Source organism: Anser brachyrhynchus (genome assembly GCF_964034855.1).
Source record: "Anser brachyrhynchus genome assembly, chromosome: 1".
NCBI lineage: Eukaryota > Metazoa > Chordata > Aves > Anseriformes > Anatidae > Anser > Anser brachyrhynchus.
In genome coordinates this window covers 69,204,324-69,228,767 of record NC_137694.1, presented here as the reverse complement: position 1 = coordinate 69,228,767, position 24,444 = coordinate 69,204,324, and the positions used below count along the sequence as shown (strand labels likewise).

Here is a 24,444-nt window from a genome sequence, read left to right as displayed (position 1 = left end):
ATTTTGTTTCTCAAACTTGTGTACAATAAAGGGGACCTCTTAAATCCTGTAATACATTTGTTGTCTCTCCAATTATAGATGTCACAAAAATCTCTACAAATTGGAATTAAGATTTTCTTTACGCATAAGCAAACCAAAGCGTAAGCTGCCTGATGCCACACAGCAACAAAACCAAATATAATCCAGCAGTCTTAGTTTTCTCACTCAGTCATTCTAGTAAATAACTGTTTCTCCCCAGACACTACCTTTGCTTTTCTCTTTACTAATGTAGGATATAAAAGCCTTTCCCAGTTGGAAATGCTGAAAAACACCTCCTTGACCTGTGATATACCTGAACAGCTCCATTACTGATGAGATAGCATCTGACTGGGTACTTTGCATTTTAAACTGTAAACCCAAGCTATTGACTACTTTTTTCTTCCTGCCTCTCCCTAAACTCTCTGCTGCACCTGGTAACGCCCTAGGACAGACGACATTTCAGTCTGTACTGTTCTGGTGGCATCCATCGGCTAGAACAGCAACTCCGTACCGGGACAGCTGACCTCTGTGACGAGATAACACCTTATGCTATAAGTGACATCAGACTGCACTCAGCTTGGCAGTTTTATCTGTTTCTTCTCAAGCTTCCTGAAGGTTAAAGTAGCTGTAACAGGACCAGCCCAAACTTTTCTCCTGCCTTGCCTCTGCTCTTTACTTCTCTGTCCAAAACAAAGAAGGATAAAGCAGTTTTCCTTCCTGCGTTCTTTTCCAGCAATGCTGCCTCTGTGCAGTCTTTTTTTTTCACCCAGCACAGCCTCAGTCCTTGGGCCTGTCTTGTTCCTCTAGAAAGGAGAAAGCAAAAAAAGAAGGAGCAGAAAGAACAAGAGTGGCAGCAGGGTCACCTCGCTACCCTTTCCAGGTAACTTGAAAAACACAATAAAGAGTAGTAGTAACACAAAGTGCTGCTAATATAGAACACAGAACTTGAGGCTGAAACAAGAAATCAGGTACAATACAAGATATGTGCCAACTCTATCCAAACACACATTGTTCTGTTCTGTCCTCCTCTAATTTACGACCTTTTTCCAGAACCACCTTCACCATCCCAGAAAGAAGGCAGTGAAGAGGAGGAAACAGGAGCAAAACATCGAGACAGTAGGGATGCTGGCTATTGGACCTTCACTCCTTTATTTGACAACTTCTTGTTCAAGTTCTGTTTATTTTTTTACACACTCCTTGGAAACTAAAAGAAACCAAAAAGTGAAGGTACCAGAAAAAGTGAAATAAATATACAAACAATTTAACACCTAAACAATACACATAAATAGCCATTTCAACAAATACTAAAAAAAAAAATGTAGCAGTGCTTATTAATGAGATAAACCAGCCTGGGATAGGCTGAGATCACTACGACAACATGCACAGAGAATTTGAGATAGCCTGAGTTCATTAGAAGAGGATTTTTCAGCCAAATAAAAGTTTTATTATTAATATAAAATTCAAAAGTGTGCTCAAAGACCAGTTTTTGCTGGAATTCTCTGTAGTGACAGAGATTCAAGTGGGATCTCCTGCCATAGCTGTATTTACAAATGAGAAAAAACAGTATGTCAAGCAATTATCTGAAAAATACATTTCTACTTTCTATTACTGCTGTAAGCTGTTACTACTTACTGGGTAAAAATTCATTCAAAAAAATGCATTAAGGAGAAGGCTGTCTTGGATTTAGCAATGCACAGTAAGTGATCCCTTAAAATGTTATATGGCAGAAGACTGAGATTTTATTTGTCCTCACAACATGTCCCATGTTGGCAGTCATATCACCATTGCCTGGCCTTACTAGCCACATCCAACGAACTGCTTCCTAAAAGGCACATCAAACTCTCTCCAGCCTCTCTAGGAAGCTTAAGCCAGCAGAGTGATTCAAAACTCCATTTGAAAAAAGGATGCTGAACAATAATTCTTTTAGCTGTGAGACATCAAAGAAACCATATGGCTGAAGAGACTGATGCACATATATCCAATCTTCCCCCCATCCCTAAACTCCAACAACAACAACAACAATTCTGAAAGAAAAATACATAAATGCTGAAAAGCGTAACACAAGAATTTCCAAGCATCTCAAAAGGAAACAGCTATAGAAAAAAGCAAAACTTATAAAATGCTATGGGATATTCTTGAGTCTTGATAAGAAAGCCACCTAACCAGTGGAAAACAACTCACTGCAACAGTGTAGAAACCAACTTCTACACATGCATTTTTGCCTGTCTGAAAAGTCCTCTGTGCAACCTCAGCAAAAACTTGCTAATTATTGTGATGCACAGTGTTGTGTTCTTTGTGACTAAAATGTGAGAGCTGAAGATAACAGGACTGGAATTCCATCAAATGCTCTGAAAAAGCATTTGGAAAAAAGGAATTTTTGATACTATTTATTTTCAGAGATTAAATATGAATCAAGTGGAAACACCTAGTTTAAATACATTGTGCATTTAAAATTCAGAGGGTAAGTGATTATGCAATTTGGTTACAGATGTGGACAATTAGGATGAAAGGCTTCAGACTAAGAGAAATTTAGGTCTTTTCTTTGCAACATAAAGGAAAAATGATAAAGGACAAACTAGTAAAAAGATATAAGTGAGACACTACCCCTAGAAGCAGGGGTACTCAAAGTAAGAAGAGTCTCAGGAGACTTATTCAATACAAGTTGATGGCAGTATTATACTAAAATAAGGGAAAGAAGAAAAATTGATGAGAAACTAGGACAAATATTCCAACCTGCTCTTCCATGATTTTATTATTAATATATTTTAGACTTGATAACGGTTTCTTACTGCAAGAAGTGCAGTAACTTCTTGCATCTTTTGTAGAGGCAATTATGACATGTTCATAAGATTTAGGCACTTCCCTAAATTAATTAAACTTATTAATTCAATTAATAAGTTTATCACATTACATTTAATCTGATGCAAGTTAAAAGGAAATCCTTTGCACCACTTTGCACATTATACAAAGGCCATTCTCCCCTCTTTATCCTGTCTATTACACTGACAAGCCTTGCTAATCAAGTAGCAGCATGGAACAGTTTCACATTTCACATGGACTTGTTGTTCCTTGGCAAGAACCACATTTTTGAATATGGAATTATTCCCTTATTTGAAAACATCATGAACTGGAAATATTTGAGTTGGATGAAATATATCAGTCTAATTTAGCAATTAGGAAGGGCAGTTTTCCCTACTTTTAGGCCTCCTGCAGTCCTGCAGCTCTTATGATTGTCTTTTATACGTGCTATTGAAAATTCACCATTTAAAAACTTCTCAAAGACAGTCCCGTTTGATCATGCCACGAAGACAAAAAACGTGGTATCATAACTGTTCCCTTGGCAATAAAGTAAGTTGGCGAAGACAGAATTATATCCTCAGACCAAAAGTTAGCAGGATTTATAAAAAAGTAAGATCTTATATAAATCTTTAAGAAATAACTGAGTAAAAGGAGAAAAAGCCATTAGCCACGCTAAGATTTATTTAAAAACTTTCTACATGTTTGACTTCCCTTTCATTTTATGTCCTGTGGAAACATTTAATTATTCTGAATTTAGAAACCAAAATAATCAGAAGCACTGATTTTCTGTAAACTGTATGTGTATCATATGAGCTTGGAAATATAGTACCACTTTGTAACAGTGGTAAAATGCTACAGTTAGTGTAATTACAGGAAGGATATGAAGAACAGAAAAATTAAGTGGAGAATGGCTACTGTACTTGGAAAAGTTTAGTTTGAATTTACTTTTTCCATCATGTGCCAAGTCTGTAATAAATTAAGATACTTTGTGCTACCTAAAATCATCATGTATTAAATATCCAACTTCATAAAAAGCACTAAAAATCATTCTCCCCAAATATTTTCAGCTTGACAGGAGCAGGCAAAAAGCATTAAGAAATGTAAACACACAAGAAAACTGCAAATCCCACCTGATGATCCAAATATATGGCATTCCTTTGAAGGTGATGCGAAAGAATCTCACTCTAGCAGGCAGCAGTCAGAGGGAAAAAGGAAGGGAAGGGACAGAAGGTGCAGAACGCATGAAAAGAGTTTTAAAAGATGTAAACTAGATAGTGATCTGTTTTACGTAGAAATACAATGTGTTTTTTTTTTTAAATGATCTATTAAAAAGTTTTGACCCCAAAACAGAAGAAATGAAAGTTTGCCATGAATCAGACTATGAACTAACTACTACATTAGATTTTGGTTTTACACATAAAATATAGTATGCTCACGTGAAATGCCTACTTAACTACACAGACAACCCTTTGATAAATCTGTTTTAAACATATCCTGATTTTTGTACAGAATTCATTAAGATTATATCTGATACAAGGCAATATAAACAATGAAATTAATATCACGATCTTTCACTGCTATCTTTGTTTATAACAGCAATCAGTTAAAAGCCCGTAACTTTAAACTAAACTACAATACATTTAAAATATTCCTATGTCATTTTAACTCAGCTAATATCAAAAAGCTATGAGCTAAAACCTCCAAGGGTTAATAGCAGAACATCACATACACAAAGAAACAACCGTACACTATTCTACACCCACAGTAGTCCAAGAGTTTTGCACTCAGGGTACAATGCAAACTGATTAATGAATAACTAACAGCGAGAATGGTACATGACACACATTGCTTTATAGCTGACCTTCGGGCTGCTGGCCTCAAGTTTTAGTTGCATGAGCTGTGCTAGTGTGTGTTCCCGGATACTACTCAGTTCAGCTTGCTGCCGTCTCAGCTTTATTAGCAGCAGCGTGAGCTCCTCTGGCTGAAGGAGTGCAGTGTGAGAAGCCAAAGAGTAGAAAAAAGGTTAATTGGTATCCTAAACAACACTTAACTAATATAAGGCTTCTTAGAATCTTTCTCACAAAACCTTTTTATAGCGATACAACAAAAGATATACCATTTTTCCCAAATTGACTGTTTTCAAATATATAACAAAGGGTTAAGTTATAACTACTCAAAGCAATTAACACTTCAAATGCCGTAAATATCAGAACATTCTGAATAAAGGACAAAATAAGTGGGGATTTTGCAGGAGAAAGTCTGTTTAGCCCTCAAACTTTTTCTGACATGCATATCAAATTGAAGATGTTGACTTAAGTGAAGGGGAATTAATTCCAACCCTTAGGATATCATTAACTGTACACAGACAACCTTGGGGAAAAATCAAAAAGTGCCCTCAGAAAATTTAGGTTTCTAAAATAGTTCTCTAAATTTCTGCATCAAGATTAAGAGTAAAAACAAAACAAAACAAAACAAAAAAAAAAAACATGAGGTAACTGAACTATGTCAGAAACAAGCATCTTTAACAAAAATAAAACTGAACTAGCAGGGCAAAAAAAAATTCAGTCCCTCCTTCCACAGGTCTGAGGCATTAACTTTTATGTCTAAGAGGTACAATACAGCCTTAAGAAGGGATAAAGAACAGTATTTTAAGCCCAAGATTACATGAATAGAGTTACACACAAACTTTTTTTTTTTTTTTTAATTCCCTAGGTAATTCTACAAAGCTTAGGTCAATTTGGAAAAATCTACCTGAACCACTCCTGGGAACCACTTCTATTAGCAACACTTCAAAGAAAATGAAACATTATTAACATCACAAGTATTTTTGTTATGTTCCTGTTTGCTTCTGTTTCTTACACTTCTTCAGAAGTGAATCTTATAATAGGTTAAATATTAATCCAACATTTTGATTTACTTACGAGTTCTGTGAGCTTAAAAAAAAACAACAAAAAACAGCTGCTTGTTCTCTGCCACAGTCACGGAATTTCCCCAAAGCAGAGAATAAAATGGCTCCAGAGAACAAGGTGTTAAATTACTGAAAACCAAATGCCAGTTTTTTAGAATACAGAAGAAAAATGTCTTAGAATAAGCATAGCACTGTTGTGAGCTTGTACCTAAGTAGCCCACGAGAGGGAGCAAGGGATTTCCACATAGCTTCAGTTGTCAAAACCATTTGCTTAGAAGGAAAAACAACACCAGAGCCAAATTGTCCAGTGGCCAATCTTGCTCTTACATTACCCTTTCAATACCTGGATTTTAAATATTTGATTTCAGAAACAATGCATAAAAATCTAGACTGTTATACAAGATACTTTCAAGTTCTCTCCAAAAATAAGTGACAATGCTTTCAGTCTGAAAATTAACATTTTTTTTCAAAGCCCAAGAAAACTTATGCTTGGAAACAAGAGAAGTGGAAGTAGCGTCTTTGAACAAAAGGAATAATGAATCATATTTTTTTCAAGATCAAAACTTTTCTTCATATGGCCAAATCCCAGTTTTAGCACATTAAGAATCAACTAGTTGATGCTACTTAAATACAATGTTTACAAGCATTTTTCTTCTCATAGAAGAGTCCTACTCTTCCCTAGACATTCAAAGTATTGCAAACAATTTTGACCTTTCTGTAAGTGCTGTAGTTTTGATATAACTCTTGGGACTCTTGCAACAAACATAACAGATTTTTGTTTAAAGAGCTACCTGCAGATTGTCCTCCTTCTGTCCCCTGTAATGCTTGTGCACTTCTGGTTTCTACAGGCAGAAGCTTGGACCTCCTTGCCCCCTACACCCTGCTTATCACCCCAACTCCAGTAGCACAGCCCAGGAGAGCTGATGTGACCATGAACCCAAACAAATGTCTGCGAAAAATAAGGCGCAGAGATAAGGCACCAGCTGCCAAAGGCTATCCCGTAAGTTGCTAAAGATGCCAGAGATTCATGCTGGGAAGTGCAAGAAACAGGAGGTTTAAACTGGGGAAGGATTAACTGGGGAACTGTTGCCCACAGTATGATTCACAGTCTGTAGTCTCTATTCATAACTGCCTCAAAGATTACAGAAGAGAGATAAACACAGTTAAAGAAATCAAATAAATTTAGGACAGTTTCTTTGCTTTTAGTCAAGAGTCTTGTTTCAGTTAGGGAGGGAGATGGATTGTATTCACCAACATTATGTTGATGAAATACTTTCAATGAGAGTTCCAAGTCTATCACAGAAAAATGGGAGGTGTTCGAAAGAGCACCATTTTACCAAATGCCGTTTTAGTATCCTTAAGATCTCCCCAAAACAGTAAATTTTGTTTCTAGAATTTTCTTAGTAAGTATTGGAGAAGTAAGTATTCTGTGATACATCACTGAAATTCCTGGGAGAGGGTGGAATAGATCAAAGATGATTAAAGAAATCCTTATTTCTGAAAGAAAATCTGGACTTAGTGACTACAGAATATTCTCAGAATTCAACTTAAACACAAAGAACTTCTTTACTTGCTTTAAAAAAAAATTCTCACCAATTAAAATAAAGGTTTCATTTAATGTAAACTCTGAATAGACTAAGATTTCAGTGTTGCCTCTTTATACTTAAAGAATTATTCTTTAACTAAAGAAAGAAGATAAAAATGATGTACCAAATAAAAATACAACTCACTGTTTTGCCTTGGAGGCTCTGAGGAGTAACAGGCTGTAAGCTCAGACCTGCTGGCATTGACCTTCTGTCAGGCACAAAGACATGCTGTACAAAAACAAAATTGCACAGTATGATCCATAGTTATCTAGAGACTGAGCAACTATTCAATGCGAAAAAAAAATTAAGCCAACTTCATGCTCATGACTTCATGCTCTCTCCTGACCTACCATCTACGACACTTCAGTAGGCTACCTCTACATTTTAGAAATACCTGATTTCGTTGTTCATATATTGTTAACAGCTATCTCATAGTTGTAGCCCACATAAACAACAGCAATTTTAGTTTTTCACTTATCATTGAAAGCTGCTTTCAATGATGAAACCTAAGATCTTTACATAGGTGAGGTGGTTTAAACATTAAGTTTATTCTACTGATTTTAAACAGTCTCCTAATCACCTACCTCTTAAAAAACAAGTTAGTGTTTTTAAGTTAATGGGAAAGGTTAGTTATGTAACTAAAAAAATACAAACAACTGAAGGGCATGAAAAAATGAAGGAAAACAGGAGTCTCGCGTAAAAGATGCTAAGTATGAAATGAAATACTAATAGGAAGCATTACAGATGGTAAAAAATATCAGAAAGCAAAACATGGCTGAAATGACAAATAAGCACATACTCTGCATCACTGATCATAGTGATATTTCTCAGATTTGCGAGAAGAATTGATTGCTAAATTTCCAGTGCAGTTGAGATTTAAAGGATGCCAAAACAAAAAGACTTCTCTGTTTATACGGAACTAAAAATTTTTCAAAAAGAAGACAATAAATAACTGTAAGATGTTTAAACTGCTTTAAAATGAAGTTAAAGATATTTTGCCTGCATCAGGAGACACTCCAAACTATAAGGACACCTGAGCTAAAGATTTAGGAAAAAGTTTCAGGAGCATTTTACACAGGCAACTCTAGGAAACCAAATTCTAATTTTATATTCAACTTAAAGAACAATTCTTTTGTAATGAACTCCAGTCTCTTTAAAAACATGCATAACACAAGCATGACAGATAGGGCAGAGCCACAGACATCAGCACTCAGGTTTACAATTTTTAGTCTCTCTTCCACTGATGAAGACTAGCCAAGTTATGCTAGTCAGGGGCTAAGGTTTTATGCAAATGGTCTCATCCTCGTTAGTGATTTCCCTAAGAACTCCAAGGCATCAAAAGAAACTCTTACACTCAGTTTTCCATTGGAACCCAAGGCAGCCAAAGTTGTGGCTGAAGAATAGACTAGTAATATACGGAAAGAAATATGGGACTTTCAGTCCTCTTGGAGTTCCAATTAGAGAAGCTAGAAGGAAGAAAGATGTCTGTACATACAAAAAATGTATTATATTCAGAACAAACTACTCTGAATAATTCACCTACTGTCTTCTTTTCTTCCTTTTAGAGAAGTATAATATCACAGACAGTAATATTAGGACATGCCTTGCCCAGCATTTTGAAAAATTATTATTATTGTTTTTTTTTTTATAACCATTAGATTTTTAAGTGCTTTTTTAAATCAAACCTTTCTCCATGAAAACAGCAATGCAATTTAATCTTCATTGCAATCAAATATGACAGTTCAACATGAGCTCTAGAGTAACTGTACACTTTCTAATAGAAATCCTTGTAAAGATGTTTGACTATTAAAATAAGTATTTTACCTTAGTATGATGCACCCTATGTCTTCGATCAATAGTGACATCTCCTCTTTGCACCGGTGAAGACACTTCTGACCTGTAGGTGCGCTGTGGGGAATATCCTTGGAAACCAGCTATTGAACCATGAGAAGGTGAGGTGGGAATTGAATGCATTGTCTGATCAGAAATATTAATCATAGTTTTTGGGCTACTTAAAGTACTGTGTCTAGTAAGAGTTGTTTGCTTATTGTAAAACTGGCGTTGCTGCCACTCATAGAGCTGCCACATTGTGTCGTCACGCATCGACCTTCGTTTTTCCTCGGCTGTTACTGCTCCCATGGTTCTGTCGTAAGTTGAAGGTGTTACACTACAGATGCTTTCTGGTCTTGCTTTGCTGTTTCGTGGCAGTGTTCTGTAGCCTTCTGGGTACCGGGGTAAAACTTGAGGTCGATGGCTTGGCATATTCCTTGGTAACGTCTGATAGGAGATTATGCTGAAACACAAATTTTCTTTTTATTAGTGGACAGCATTAATATTATGGCAATATCAATTTATTCAATATAGATTAGGTTTATCTAGCTATTACCTTTTTTGAGTACTGCAAGTGTCATTTTAAAAACATGCAAAAAATCAAGATGATTAAAGAATCACCTATCTTGATTGAATGCACTGTAGCAGCTGAAACTGGATCCTATCTCTGATGAAACACTTAACTACTTAATTCAAATTTCATCTTTTTACCAGTTTAATAGTCTAGTGATGACAATTATAGATCAAATCTGTTCTATATGCTAGACAGGTCCAATATTTTTTATGCTTATAATTTCTGTACTGTTCCAAATATAAGCCCCTCTTAAATGTTCACTTCTTCAAAAGTGAGAAAGTTTCCTGTTTCTTATCTAAGAAAGTTAAATATGCATTTTTAACAGCACAGTAAGAGAAAATAGCAGTAATTGTCAGAGGACAGAACTGAGGTCATAAACACAAATAAGGATTAATTCAATCCTTATCTAAAATTCTGATAAGTCCAACTTAAAGCCATTTTCTGCTGATTGCATCTATGACAGATACTTGCCCAAAGACAATGAAATGATCTCAGATTGGACATGATGCAGCCATCAGAGGGCAGCAGCTTCCAGCTACACCCTGGCAAGCCTACTTCAAACTGAAACCCTGGTACCACAAGGCAACAGGATCTGAAGTCAGTTCTGCGTGACTTCTGTGCCACAAACACATTAAAGAAATGATGTAGGGCAAAAGGCAAGATAAAACAACATTATGTATGTTAGGTACTTATGAAATAACTTAAGGAAATTGATGATTGTAAAAAAAACACTTTTCATTGAAAATAACTAAATTGAATATTTATAATCACCTGTATCATTTTGTTGATGAAAACTGATACAAAAAGCTTTACATACAAAGTCTGCTACAGTTTCTGAAGCTTTCCAAGAATTACTGAAGTATTATCTCCATTCTGTAGGTTGGACAGCTTTCTATTACCACAGAAAATTTACATAAAAGGAAAAATGGATTCTCAATCCTTCTCTTTTGTTGCAAAACCTACCTAAATGCCTCTAAATTTCTTCATGCAATGTATTATTAATGATAAGGGCTTTTCTCCATCTCCGTACTAGAAAAAAGCAACCAAGATACTTCTAAGTTCAATTTCAAACTTTCAAAATACAATTTTAGCTGTTCACAAACGGGTGTGGCCAAGTCCGATACTTTCATGCAGATGGCCAGTAAGCTAGATATGCTTCAGTCAGTGAAGCTCCTCTTCTATTTTATTAAGGGCACTGTAATCCTGCTGGATTCTTTAAATATCCCAGACAGCTTGAAGAAAACCTGCCCAAAGTTCTTAATACACAAAGACTGCAATTTAAAGTGTGCATGCAATTAATTATGTGTATTCTCGAACATTTAGGAAGGTGACATATCAATCATTTATTGGCAAACAAAAAAAAACTGTAAGAAGTCCAACCACCTCAATATTAACCTTGGTTTACGTTGTTTGATACAAAAAACAAACAAACAAACAAAACCAATTGATTCACCAATGTCCTCTAGATACTTGCAGAAACATCCTTCCAGTCAAATCCAAAACTGGAGAGTATTACAGCTTGCAACTGCCTGGCATGCAAAATGACTACCAGAGTCAATCAGGCAGTCATGCAGACCATGAGGTTGCAAAATATTTCTGCAAACACCATCATAAATAGCTCACTATATGTGTTCCCATACATAAAAAAAAGGGCTTCCACATGAGTGCACAGACTCTTTAAAAACTCTTTCAGAAGCGCAAGCTGGACAATTTGGGAAAGGGACTGCTGCTATGGCCCTGGGGGCTTAGTATTCAAGGTTATGAATACCTTCAGATCAAAGCCTCAAAATATTCCTTCATCCTAAAAAATGTAAATACCAACTGCCACAGAGTACTCAACCTCCACGTGTAAATCACGAAAAGGGTGACCAAGCGAAGACGAAAATATGGTGCTGTACAGCAGGCATTTACTACTTAGGATGAGGCTTACATGGGCAAGGTGAGGAGATGGAGGTTACACCCTGGATTAGCAACAACAAAACAACACACATGATACCATGCAACCCCTCCCCTGTATTTTTCACTTTTCAGAAAGACCACTCACTTTTCACCAAAGGTGTTTTTTTTTCGGTGGAAGAAAATTAACTCTATCCTAGCTGAAACCAGGATATTTATTCATGACAGGCTTGTGCAAAATTCATTCAATAAAATGATACTAAGTAGAATGATTTTGTCTTTAATAAAACATACAGGGTTTGTCCTCCTTAAAGTATCGGTTCTCTTTCAAAACTATGTCTAGATCCATGGAAGTGGCAGATAACTTCAAGAATTAAAACATGTTACCATCAATCCCATTAATTTCTGAGGCAATCAAACTACGAAGTAGACAGCTTATTCTTCTGAAAAATTAGTAGTTTTACAGTGAACCCTCTTCATTCCAGACTGAGGATAGCTATCAGCTCTTATTTCATACATAATTATTTAATTGAACCTCTTTTTGCTAACACTTTAGTACTCTTAAAGTCCTAATTTTTATTGTTCCACACAGATTCAGCTTGGTCCTTCATGATTTCTCTGAATGTAGAGATGCAGTAGAAAGGTAGAAAGCATTTTTGTTGCAAGTCAGCAACTTCACCCCATAAAGTGACGACTACTTTTCTCAAAAAACAAAGTAATGAGTTTAACAGGTCTTACCACAGCCTAACTATTCCCCCACCCCAAACTTTAATATAAACTGGAGCTTCTTTCTACCCTCAATCACCAACCTCAGTTGTACTTAAATTTCTGCCTCCAGACAGAATCTGACAAAAACAAAACCAAAAAAAGCCGCACGTTTTGAACACACCACTAAGCATCCCGGTAATTATTCAAGGCCAATTCCACACAAAAGTAAAAAAGACAGCACAAGGTCAATTCTTTCTCTATAATCAAGACTAAAATATTGCTAATTAGTAGCATATTGTTAACAGTACTTCCCAGTACAATGAAATCACTTTTAGGGTTTTATGGTTGCTCACAACGGAAAAATGGCACAGATACTCAAATCTCTACAGTTCAGATGCAAGTTTTAAAGTCCAATTTAAAAAAATCTAATTGCATCATAGAACTTTCTCAGTTCTAATTATACAAACATGCATAAGAAATAAATGCCAGGTTGTGCAAGTCACTCTCTGTAGTGCAAATTTCAAACCTCATCAAACTACTTATGTTGAGTACTTCATGAAACAACACATTAACAATTCCTAATTTTATTTAATGACAGAGTAAATGCAATGGGGAAAGTTTGAACCAATTTTGGCAAGTGTAGGTCAAACTAATGTAACATTTTTGCCGTTTTGCAAAAACTGGAAAAAAAAACAGCCCCCATATTTTGACGTTTGAGGAAAACAGATTTTCTGAACTTGGTTCCATTTTAAGCTGTAGTTTCCAGCTCTTCGAAATATCTGCTGTGATACCATCCCCATTATTTCTAATCTAATGTAGCATTATGTTTTTTTTATACTTTATGTCTAGAGCTGCTTGCTTGTAAGCCAGCCACAAAGCAGCGTCCCTGTACTTCTGTCAGAGAGAAATTGCTATCAGCACAAAATTCAATATCGTCAGTCACTCACACGTAATTTTAAATGTTCAAGAATAAGCATTGGAGCTCAATATTAAAACTGGAAGATATTTAATTTCACAAGAAACAAATTGCTAAGCATCAAGTTAGACTTCTATGACTTACTCCTACATAAAGCTTCTGCCCCTCTCTGATTAAAACTTGTTTAAAGTTTAAAAAATGCATAGAATATATTTTTTAAGATTTTCAGATAAATATTAGTACAAGAATTTGTAAATAAAAACACTGTAGACAGGCCACTTTCAAGAACAGACTTTAAGAAGGAAAAATATTTTTTTTTTTTACAATTTCTCTTTGGTCGGACAGAGATATTTCTAACACCCCAAAGGGTTATCTGGCCATTTGTATTTTTTATTAATAGTTTAATAGCTTATTATTAATAGTTTAACTTAATAATATTTCAATGTTAATAAAAGACAAACAAGAAATCTGTTCTGAGTAGGCACCCAGGTCCTTCTTAGAGAGAACAACAATTTATTTATTTACATAATAGGGACTGAAACATAACGTAACTAGCCAGTTTAAATATTATTTGGTAGGAAGTCTAGTTTAAAAAAAACCAAACACATAGCACTTACCCTCTTGCTTCTTCCTCTTGCCCTTTTCCTCTTTGTATTTTAATCCACTGTTCCAACTGCAGCATTGAATTAGTTCTCTGTATAACTCGTTCAGACTCCATATGTGACTGAATTGCATTGTGCTGACCTCCATCTCCAGCATCTGCCAGGACAACACCAATGGCTTTATTCTCAGACCCATTTAAATGAACTGGTCTAAAGTGTCCAGCCTGAACTGTGCTTATGGGTAGAGTCCTGTATTCTGATCCCAAAGGATTTAGTTTTACACTGTTAATTTTTGTCAATGGTTTATCTTGCCCAACTTTCTGAAATCCGTATTTTTCAGCCTCCAAAGCTTTCTTCTCTTCATTTTTGTTTGCTTCTTTGTTTTTCTGGTTATTCTGTGCCTCTGGCTTAATTAGCACCCGATGGTTTGAAACATTATTGCCCTCTCGAGGTGGTGTATTTTCAGTGGTTAACTTCTCAACTCTACAAAGGAGAATATATGACATGCTATAATATCAACAAAACATTCATTAAAAAAAAATAATATTAATAAGTGAATCCCTTTCCTGTATACCAGGGTTTTTCTGGTTGTCACTATCCAGATATTTTAAACTAGTATCTTGTCTTTGAGAGAAAAATCCAGGACGTATTTTCCCAATCATCAACAGTAACGTCCTTCCCCCCAACTCCCAGCTTCTCTGTCTTTGCTGTTTTAAAAACATTTGTAACATAGGCTTTCTAAAGCCAGCTTTATATTAATGCCCCTTCACAAAACGTGCACTAAACAAGAGGAAATAAAGGAAGAGTCTGAAAAGTAGATGTTAAATTCCCAGAGGGCTAGACATTTAAACAGTAAAAATACTCAGTAGTTATTCCAGAGCCAAAGCTTCCAGACGTCAACAGCCTTAAATTCAGACTATTTTTAAGTCTATCTTTAAAAATGGTAGCAGATCACGCCGTTGACTAGCTTGTGATTCACAATACCACTGAATTTAACATATAATGAGATCCTTTAAAGAAAACAAACAACTTTTCATGGTCACTCACATCAATTAGGTTTCTCTGGTATGCTATCACTTCGGCTGTCATACATTTTAAGGAAAATAACTGTGGCTTCCCTAATTTTAGGGGAGAAGATAGCTGCTGACTAAGGGAACTGCACCACAAAAACAACGGTATTTTTAAACAGCTACTGCTTTACAGTACTTACACAAGTAGCCAATGCATATAATTCTATTAACTGTCTGAAAGTTTGAAAATGTCGAGAAACTGCACCTTTTTCAGCACAAGGACATGATCTTAACATCCAGCTCTGATAGTGACATTTTTTTATTTCAGCTTACCAGAAAAAAACAAAAAAGCTGAAACATATCGATCAACATTTTTGGGTATGGGATGAAGGACGAAGAAAAAAACGTTTTAAACGTATATCTCTTTATAAAATGAAACTAAGAACAAAGCTATTTTAAGATGATGTCAAACTAATCTTTCAGACTGCATGTTTTGGCAACATTATTCATCTTCACAGTTTTGTCCAGTTCAAGTGCCTAATCCATTTGCAGAGAGGCCAACACATATATTTAATTGACCAATAGCAAATGAATGACCACTCCACTGAAAAGTGCTCTAGTTCCAGTTAAGTACAATCGTAACAGTAAGCATTTTTGCTTACGCAGTCTTGAACATAAGGCCAAAATGTATAACAAGTCTACGTGGCTTAAAAAATGTGTTGGGGAAGTGAACTGCCAACAAGCCAACTACTTGAGACAGAACCCTAGTAAATGTATAAAGGACTTAAGACTGTAAGGTCCTTATGTTATCCGCTGTTAACGAAGTTGGATGCTTAACTTTAGGTGCATCTCCCATTATCAGCGTACTCTTGCTATGAATTCTTGGTGATATGAAGGGAATCAAGAACTCATCTTGATAACTACACCATTTCAAAGAAACAGCAAGACACCAATGTCTGCTGCGTATGGTACATGAGTTACTATGAAATGCACATGTACTTTGTGTGCATTTCATACTGTGATACTTCATATGTGCATATGAGATGTGATTTTTTGTGCATTTCTGACACAGCTGTGATGATCCCAATGTCTCCTGGATACTTCACTACAGTATGAAAGTCCTATGAAATTAGTTCTATTAATGTGAGCAGCTCAAAACAGTCTTTTTCCTTTATTTTCTTCCAATGATTATTCCTGAGCTGCTGACACAAAAGTGTGTACACACCAAGTGTATTGCAAATAAAAATATTCACATCAATGATCTAAAACATATATCTCCGGCTACTTGTATCAGCATTATTTTTAAACACCATTTTTTTCTTGAATAACATTATTAAATGAAAAGGCTAGACACATCTGATGCTTTTTCATAGCAGAAAGGGGAGGCTAAAATTTCAGCCAACAATAGCTTTTAGAGGAAAAAAACCCTTACGAAGATGTATACCCAAACCGTATTTTCTATAGTTTCTAAGTATCAGCAAAGAAATACTAAGCTAATCTCCTGCTGTGCTTTAAAAGTGTTTAGTTCTTTATTTTTTTTTTCCAATAAACTTTAGAGTATTGCCAAGACCCAAACATTTCTGACGAGGTTCCTCCTTAAGGATATATGAAGAACAGGATCACCTCCTCACTCCACCTCAAAACTGCACTACCTAGTGATTTAACATAAGATAAAGGAATTTCCCAAGAAAAAAGTGAATTTAAAATGCTATTTCCTGCAATTATCAAGCCAAAAGGGGTAATAAAATTTAATCTTTTAGCCAGCACTCAATAGTTTGCAAATAAATTCTAAGTACTACTTTGGAAATAATCCTAAACACAGGCAATATTATATGTAGCATGCCTTAATTGGCCCGGAGAGCAGAGGACCTGCTGTGCCAGCTTGTTTCTCCCACCGAAACAAAGCTCAAAAGGAAAACTCCTGAAAGTGGGAAAACTGGGAACTACTGAAGCGGGAGAAAATGGGCAGTTCTGTACAAGCTCAGGTATAAACTCGTATGAGTCCGGTTAGCCTGGAAATTAGAGGGGAAAAGAAAAAACTGAACCAACGGAGAAGAGCAATCAGAGCAAAGCCCTGTGCAGAGGTTGGACTTGGTGATCTTGGAGGTCTCTTCCAACCTAGATGATTCTGTGAATCTGTGAATCTGTTAATACTATCATCTACCCCCTTATATAACACTTTATATCAATCTGCCTCAGGGTGTTTTACTGTAGAGAAGTAGTTGACATTTTATGGATGGAAAAACTGTGGTGCAGACAGAGTGTGGCATCCCTAAGGACATTCATCGGATAGGTGGCAAAGTCGAGGCTTAGCATAGTGTTCTATCCACGTTATCATACTTCTCACTGGAGATCTTAATTTAAAAAGCAATGAAAAAGAAAACCACATAATTTTTTTTCCATGCTATCTATGTGCTTTATCACTTGTTACTATCGTTACATGCAGCAGAGCCAAGCATTTCTATTTGACATCCTTTCTGATGGTGCAGTGGCTAAACGACTGACGTTCAAATCGATAAAAATAGACTTTTGGGCTCACCTTCAACTTTGTTCATCGGATCAGTCAAATAAGTGTGAGCAAGAGATCTCTTTCAATAGCAAATTTTCCAAGAGGGAAAGAATTATCAGAAACTAGCATGTAAATCTAAGAAATATAAATCCATATTTATTTGTCTCCATTTTAGTATCCAGCTCTCAAAGACATTTAACAAGACTCATGGGGTATTCAGAAGGATAAGAGAGGAAAATGAGCATCAAATACATGTGTTTCGGCTTATAAATTGCATTTAGTATAGATTTCTACTAGAAAATATGTATGGAACAGTAATACATGAAAAGTACTAATTTCAGCTCTTACAAACAGATGTAAAATAATAAAATGGATGGGAGGGCTATGTAATCAATTATCAGATGGACATGAGGACTGCAAATGTAACAAAGCCAGCTAGAGGCACTTAAAAAGAAAAAGCCATGTTTTTCAAACGCAGCACTGTCAGTGAACCCCCACTGTGGATGCTGCTATGCTAATAAGTGCTTTTTTGGCAGCTTAGCTTATGCTGTTCAGGGACAATAACTATTAGGAGAAAAAAACAGTTCCTAGTACATGCTGCATCACTCAGAAGAATGAACAAGGGCTCTAGCACACACAGCTGACAGTGAGAGTACAGGAAAATCATGCTCAAACCTAAGAGTGTAAAGAAATCAGCATTTAGGGTAAAATGTTGGTTGATGGACATCAGCATCCACAAGCACAAGCAAGCAATCAGTAATCAGACAACTTGACTGGGGTCTGCAGTGTTACAACACTGAATGAATAAAATGTTCTGCTAATCCAGAGAGGTTATTTGAGGCTGTATTTTGAGTGATAAGCTTAAGTAGTTCCTCACTAATTACAGTATTTGTTGCTAATGATTTTGATAAGTTCCTCAGTACATTATTAAAATTGAATTTACTGCCTAAGTAAAAAAAAAAAGCATAGTAAGGAAGAATTACAGTTAAGTCAATAGGACCAATTTGTAATTGTCCTTTCCCACAGTTATATGTCATAAGGGAGTTTTTCTACTGCAAGTTTCAGTTTCAGATCAATTCTATAAGAAATGATTGTATTTTTCTCACCTCATTTCTGTATTATGTTGCTCATTATACGTGGAAAGAAAGAATTTTTTATGGCAAACCATGCAAAAGAAACCCACAACTTATTTAAAATATTTATCTTTTTTTCCCTCTAAGGAAATCACAGGCTCAGAAAAAAATCAAGACAGATTCTAGCTCTGAAGTTATTTCAACCTGAAACATGCCATTTGACAAACTCTTGTGTTTAAATTTTCAGAGTACCATAATGGAAGTCCCTTAACTTCTAGATTAAAAGAGCCATACCTGTAACAACTCTGATTTATTACTGGGCAATTTATATTAACAAGCACAGAAGAGTTCCTCGATGTCAACTTGCATAAATATTTAAGAAAGTAAGTTCCTAATAACTCCAACAATTGTACCATAAGTAACTTGGTCTGTTAGAAAACTATAGTCAGTGTAATGACAGAACCTCTATGAATGATAGAATTGAGAAACAAAGGCACTAGCTGAATTTTTCTTCAACCCCAATCATTTATTCTTAAAGCTACTTGCATGCCAAACTTTAGGTTACTTAAAGATGAGGTAATATGATACTTAATACTTAACAGAAATGTACAGGGATGAAATAGTATTTCTTCTGGATAAGATCATATCCTGCTATATGGTTCATTTTAAGAATTGGATTGATAGCCAAAAGATGGGTTCTTTAGAAACAGATGTCTGAGGGATTTTTTCCTTACTATAGCTAACAGACATGAAAGTTTTTAGAGACTTCAATGGTTTTGAAATGTGTTCTCTCTCAAGTAATTATTTCAAGACTACTAGCAAATTTTTCAAATAGGTCAAATTTCTTCTGTTCATTTTTTTTCCTTCCTGAATTAAAACAACAGGATAGTGTTACAGAGATGCTTTTTGTGTTTCTGTCACTTGTTTTGTCTGTCAGTAAGCCCATTCATCTTGATAACCAGGCAGGAAACTACAGATTTTGCTGCTGAGTGCTTTTCTGCTAGTTCAGTGTACTACGCTGATTCACCAAGGACTAAGATAAGCAGCTGAAGCAATGCAAGTCAGATAGCAGGAGCATGAACCTGGATGAAAACCACTAGATAAGTTCAGCTACACTGGGAATCCCCCCTCCATTTGCCTATACGCTATCAAACAGGCAGACATCAGTGCTGGAATAGGCACTGCAGCCGAAAGAAGGAGATAGGTGAGTGACCAAACGTTTGGGGAGGCTGGAATACCCTTAACTGCAATGGACTGCACATCAGTCATGATAAAGCAATCATGGAACCGCAGCCTAGGAAGAATGACAATCACACAAAGCTGGACCAAACACCAGCATAAGATTACTATGCATCTCGATAGGCTCTAAGGCAGGAAACAAGACTGGACAGATATATTACAAACCAATAAAGAAGTGAATGTTTACATCAACGAAACTTTTGATTGCTTATGTTCAAACAAATATCACAAGTAATACTGTAGCATTTGTCTATATATTTGAATTCACTATGTTCTACACAACATATGCAACTATTACATAAGACTACGAAGACACTTATTAAAGAGGTTCTATCAGAGATGTACCTTTTTCCAATTATTTTTTCTACTATAGAGATGTGCTTTCACATTTTCAATCTTACATTACTGCATACCCCAAATGAAGGCCCTTTCACAGGTTCAGAAAGATTCAGAATGACCCACTTCAGTATTACTACCCCTACAGAGTGTTTATATAATCAAGACATTATTTTTGTTTAAAGTTAAGCGGGTCTGATTTGGGTTAATCATTTCTCTGTCCATAAGCTACCACAGCTATCTGCAAAACATTTGCAATGAAAGCCAACCCAGAGTTTTAAATTAAATGTATTACTCACTAAGTGAAATGAGATATTTTGTCAAGGTAATCTCATTGCTTTAAGTGCAATCTCTTTTAAAAGCTCTAAATTGAAAAGTTAAAAGGTGAAAATGCTATTATCAAAAAAGTATTAGCGTTTGTGCTCTTATCTCACTCTGCTCATGCCTTCCCCACATCATCTGTTGTTCCCAAATAAGAGAGGGGTTACAGGAGACTAAGAATAAAACATGTTTATATACAGTACGAAATCTTACATCAATTTTATAACAGTAATCAGACCTACCACTCCTCATTTCTACAAGCTGAAATCTTTTATTTTCAGCAATCTGGGGACAATAAACATGATAACTGACAGACTGAAGCATGTGTTATTTTTTTCTGAACTATAGAGAACAATGTGATTCCTATTAATCTATTTCACTATGCTATCCAATGTTAAGAACAAAATACTTCATCTGCTCTCTACCTATTCAAAGAATATTACAGTAGACAGATAAGATTTCAACCTTTTGTTTAAGATTTGTTACTAAAAGACTGCACAGGTACCAATTTGGAACTGTTCCTTGTTTACTTTTATCTGTTTCAAAGTCCCACAAATTGATGTAAAGAAAAGTTTCATTATATTTGACTGAGAATCTCTCAAAACATTAAAACATCTAAGATTAAAAGTATCTAATCATTCTGCGTCCCATTTAATACTTCTGTCAGCACCATACCAGAACACAGGATGCAGAAATGACGCAAATGAGTTAACAGCAATGACTTAGACAAGTGATGCAAAATTGAGAAAAATTCCTTGTACTTTGACAAGTTTAATGTGCTCACTCAAACAAACAAACAAAAAAAGGTACCTTTTCTGTCTTTAGTATCCATGTCTATGGAATTTTATTTTATTTTTTAATTTAAGATTTCTTAGTATTGCCACCACTCATTTAGCTCCAACATGGCAGGAACCAGCAGACCACAGAAGTAGATCAACTGACAGCAGCCATCAGCAACAATTTCTGTGCCATAAATAATGAGGAGCTTTTACATTTTGTATTGATGAGGTTTCCATTATAGATGCCATGGAGCTGACCCAAGGGACCACAATCAGGGAGAAAATGATTTTTACTGGATAGACAGCAGCAGGTAATATTCCGTTTCTGAGAACACATGGCTTTCAGTGATGACTCACCTTTTGTTGTCAACATATGGGTACATAAAAGATAAGGCTCCAGATCAGGTAAGTATAATTTTAATGATCACTTAATGATATAAAAGAATGTGAAGACTTACAGATGCAACTGTTTAATTTGGCCAGAACCCAGAACTGTGAATTTGACACTTAAGACAAGTTTTAGTCAAAGACTAGCACCATTTGAGCTACCGTTGCTCTTCAGTCAGGAGGGCAGAGGACATCAAATACGCCTGTGCATAGTACTTGCCATTGCACTCCTGATGCACCTGGCTAAAGGAACTAGTCATTTTTTTCCCCCCTCTCCCCTTGCACTCAAAGCATCCGTATTCAGAACATAATTCCAAAACTGTATCCAATATTGTTAAATTAGCAGGGAGTCTTCAATACAAGGAGGAATTATCTCAGACAATTGATGTTCTATCTCAGACAATTTAAATGAAAGGTACATCCTTTCATTTAAATAAGTCAAAGTAAACATGTGAAAGAAGTACACTGTTCCACTGTTTTATCAGTCCACACTACCTTTTCACAGGCTCTGTCTGCACAAGTGCTGCATCCGTCATGGCTTTCATCCACAACTCCATTTCCTTTCCTGTATCTGTGCAGAAATAATATGTCCTCATGTTTGGATGAGCTGCCTGATTGGAAATGACATGGTCATTGCAATTAAAATATAAGTTTCTGTAAAAGAAAAGAGGCAAATAATGTTATTTTATATTTTCTGTAATTTATTCTGTAATAAAATTTCTGAAAATAATATCAGAAAAAATACCAGAAGAAATATTTCAGTTATATTTATTTTTCACTCCATTCATATCTTCAAAACAGAATCATACAATTTTCAGTCACAGCCGCCTCTATATTAACATACCTGATAAAAGATCCTAAATTTTTTCATTCTATTAAAAACAGCCTCAATTAATCATTAATGTAAGTTAATACAGTTAATTAACATGAATAAGACTGGCATAGATTTTTGCCATCCTAATGATACAGTATGTTTTAATTTGGACTTACCACAGTAAATCATGTGCTGTTTAGCAGGCCAAATGAAGAACCAAAAGGAGCTCATAAAACACAAAAAAGTAAAGAAAGAACATTGAGTGGAGTGAGTTATATCATGATTATAAAGATTAACTATGAAACATTAGTGATAAAAAGTCTAAGTGATAATAAAACCTTATTTTTATGTAAAGTTACCTTGTACCTAAATAACTACAGAACTTTCATTAGTGGCTAAGTCTAGAGATGGTTGTAGTTTACAATTCTAAAACACCACACAGAATTTAAGAGCAATGAACTAAAAATGAAGGACTAGCTGTATGCAACACTTATCCATTCTTATTCTAGTAATACTGTCTGTATTTACATCAGACTAAATACTTGAATACTCTGCTACTGTATTATGCAAAAGTTAATCTCAGAAGCTGTTTGTCAATCCTATTTTGCATCATAACTCAGTAAAACAAGCTCTCATCACTAGATTATTGTGTTATCAGACAAAATTAAACACCCAAAAAATCATTCCCTTACCTTAAAGGCATATTTGCGGTTAATATGGTCCTCAGGAGAAAGCACAGATATCTGAAAACTAGGTAGAAGTATGCTACCTAGTATTCCTTCTTCTTTCTCATCTGTGAATATATATATATTCTTTAATTACAGAAACAAAGTATTTTGATACATAATACTCATATTCAAGCACTTAGCTGAAACTCTGTATTTAACAGTACATGATCAGTAACAAGATTTTACCTTGGAAAAAAATGCATTAAGGAATCACAAAGCCAGATCCATTTGTTACGTAGGTATCTGTATAATCTCATAAGTGTGTAGCCCACAATAGTAATTGTGCAGTCTCTCTCTGCCAACTCGTGCTACACAATACATATCACACTCCCCAAAACCTGCTCAGCACCACAAAATCTATGCCATCAGAATATGGCCACCTTTATGCTCTTCCATCTTGGAGGAAAAAGTCAAAAAAACACCTCCTGAAATTGCCAGTTCTGTAAAAGTTAAAATATCTCAGCTACCTTATAGCAAGCAACATCAGTAGCATTAGCTAGAGTTTTTCTGCGAATCGGTGCTTACCTACAGAAGACTTCAAAACTGAAAAGCAGAAGGAAGTTAAGACTAATTCAGTGACAATACCTACAATCTATTGTTTGCTTAGTAAAAAATTTGCACATCCTTCTAACTGTTGACTTATATCAGGCATATGAAGACAGGAGATTGTTATAATTCTCAGGAACAGTTTACACTCAATTACATTTGATTTGTCAGAATAGATGTGTCAGACCACTTAAAAAAAAACAAGCAAAAACCCCACCCTTTTCACTGAACCCTATTTTACATACAACTAAAAAAACTTATAAATAATAACTTGACATTTTAACTGGAAGCCACAACCAGCTGTCAAATCCAATTATGCTTTAATAGAAGATTAATTGGATACAATTCTCAAAGTCAATCTTAATTTTGTTTCAGACACAGAACTTCTATTCACAACCAGAATCTTAAGATATGGCCATATAATGCTTGTCTTAGTTGAAGACACTGCCCACAATAAATGACTATGTATCCATGAAACGAAGATGAAAAATAGATATTCTAAAGTTTCAAGCACAGAAAATTAATACTGCTACAATTAAAAGAATTATAGTAAAATACATATAAACAGAACAAAAGGACTACCTTATATGTGGATTTACAAATCTTTTTCTTGTTCTGATCTGATCTACATACTAAATTCTGAAAAACCACATCTTTCTTTTAAGTTATCCATAAGTGTAAAGCTCTGCTCAGCTATACTAGCATTACAAAAGATGTTAGATGCAAAAATTAAGCTGTCTTGGATAGCTATTTAATTGAACTTAGTATAAAAATATTTTGTATAAGATAAAGGCATGAAGGGAGGACTTTCAGGTCTACTCAGAAGCATGCCTGAAACAATTCTCCCCCACCCTTCCCTTATCCC

General features: G+C 35.4%; 1 protein-coding gene across 16 annotated transcripts in view; it reads right to left on the bottom strand.

Annotated features, from left to right (window-relative positions):
* PLEKHA5 (pleckstrin homology domain containing A5) overlaps positions 1 to 24,444 on the bottom strand; it is a 169,445-nt gene that overhangs the window by 32,912 nt on the left and 112,089 nt on the right. For 7 of the 16 annotated variants that reach the window (XM_080603620.1, XM_080603624.1, XM_080603616.1 and 4 more), the window contains 7 exons: positions 22,998 to 23,098; positions 21,987 to 22,102; positions 13,853 to 14,320; positions 9,136 to 9,604; positions 7,456 to 7,539; positions 4,679 to 4,798; positions 3,948 to 4,001 (listed from right to left, as the gene is read on the bottom strand). In XM_080603620.1, coding sequence (XP_080459746.1) covers positions 3,948 to 4,001; positions 4,679 to 4,798; positions 7,456 to 7,539; positions 9,136 to 9,604; positions 13,853 to 14,320; positions 21,987 to 22,102; positions 22,998 to 23,098 — 1,412 coding nt within the window. The other 9 variants (XM_080603621.1, XM_080603626.1, XM_080603631.1 and 6 more) reach the window with 4 other exon arrangements.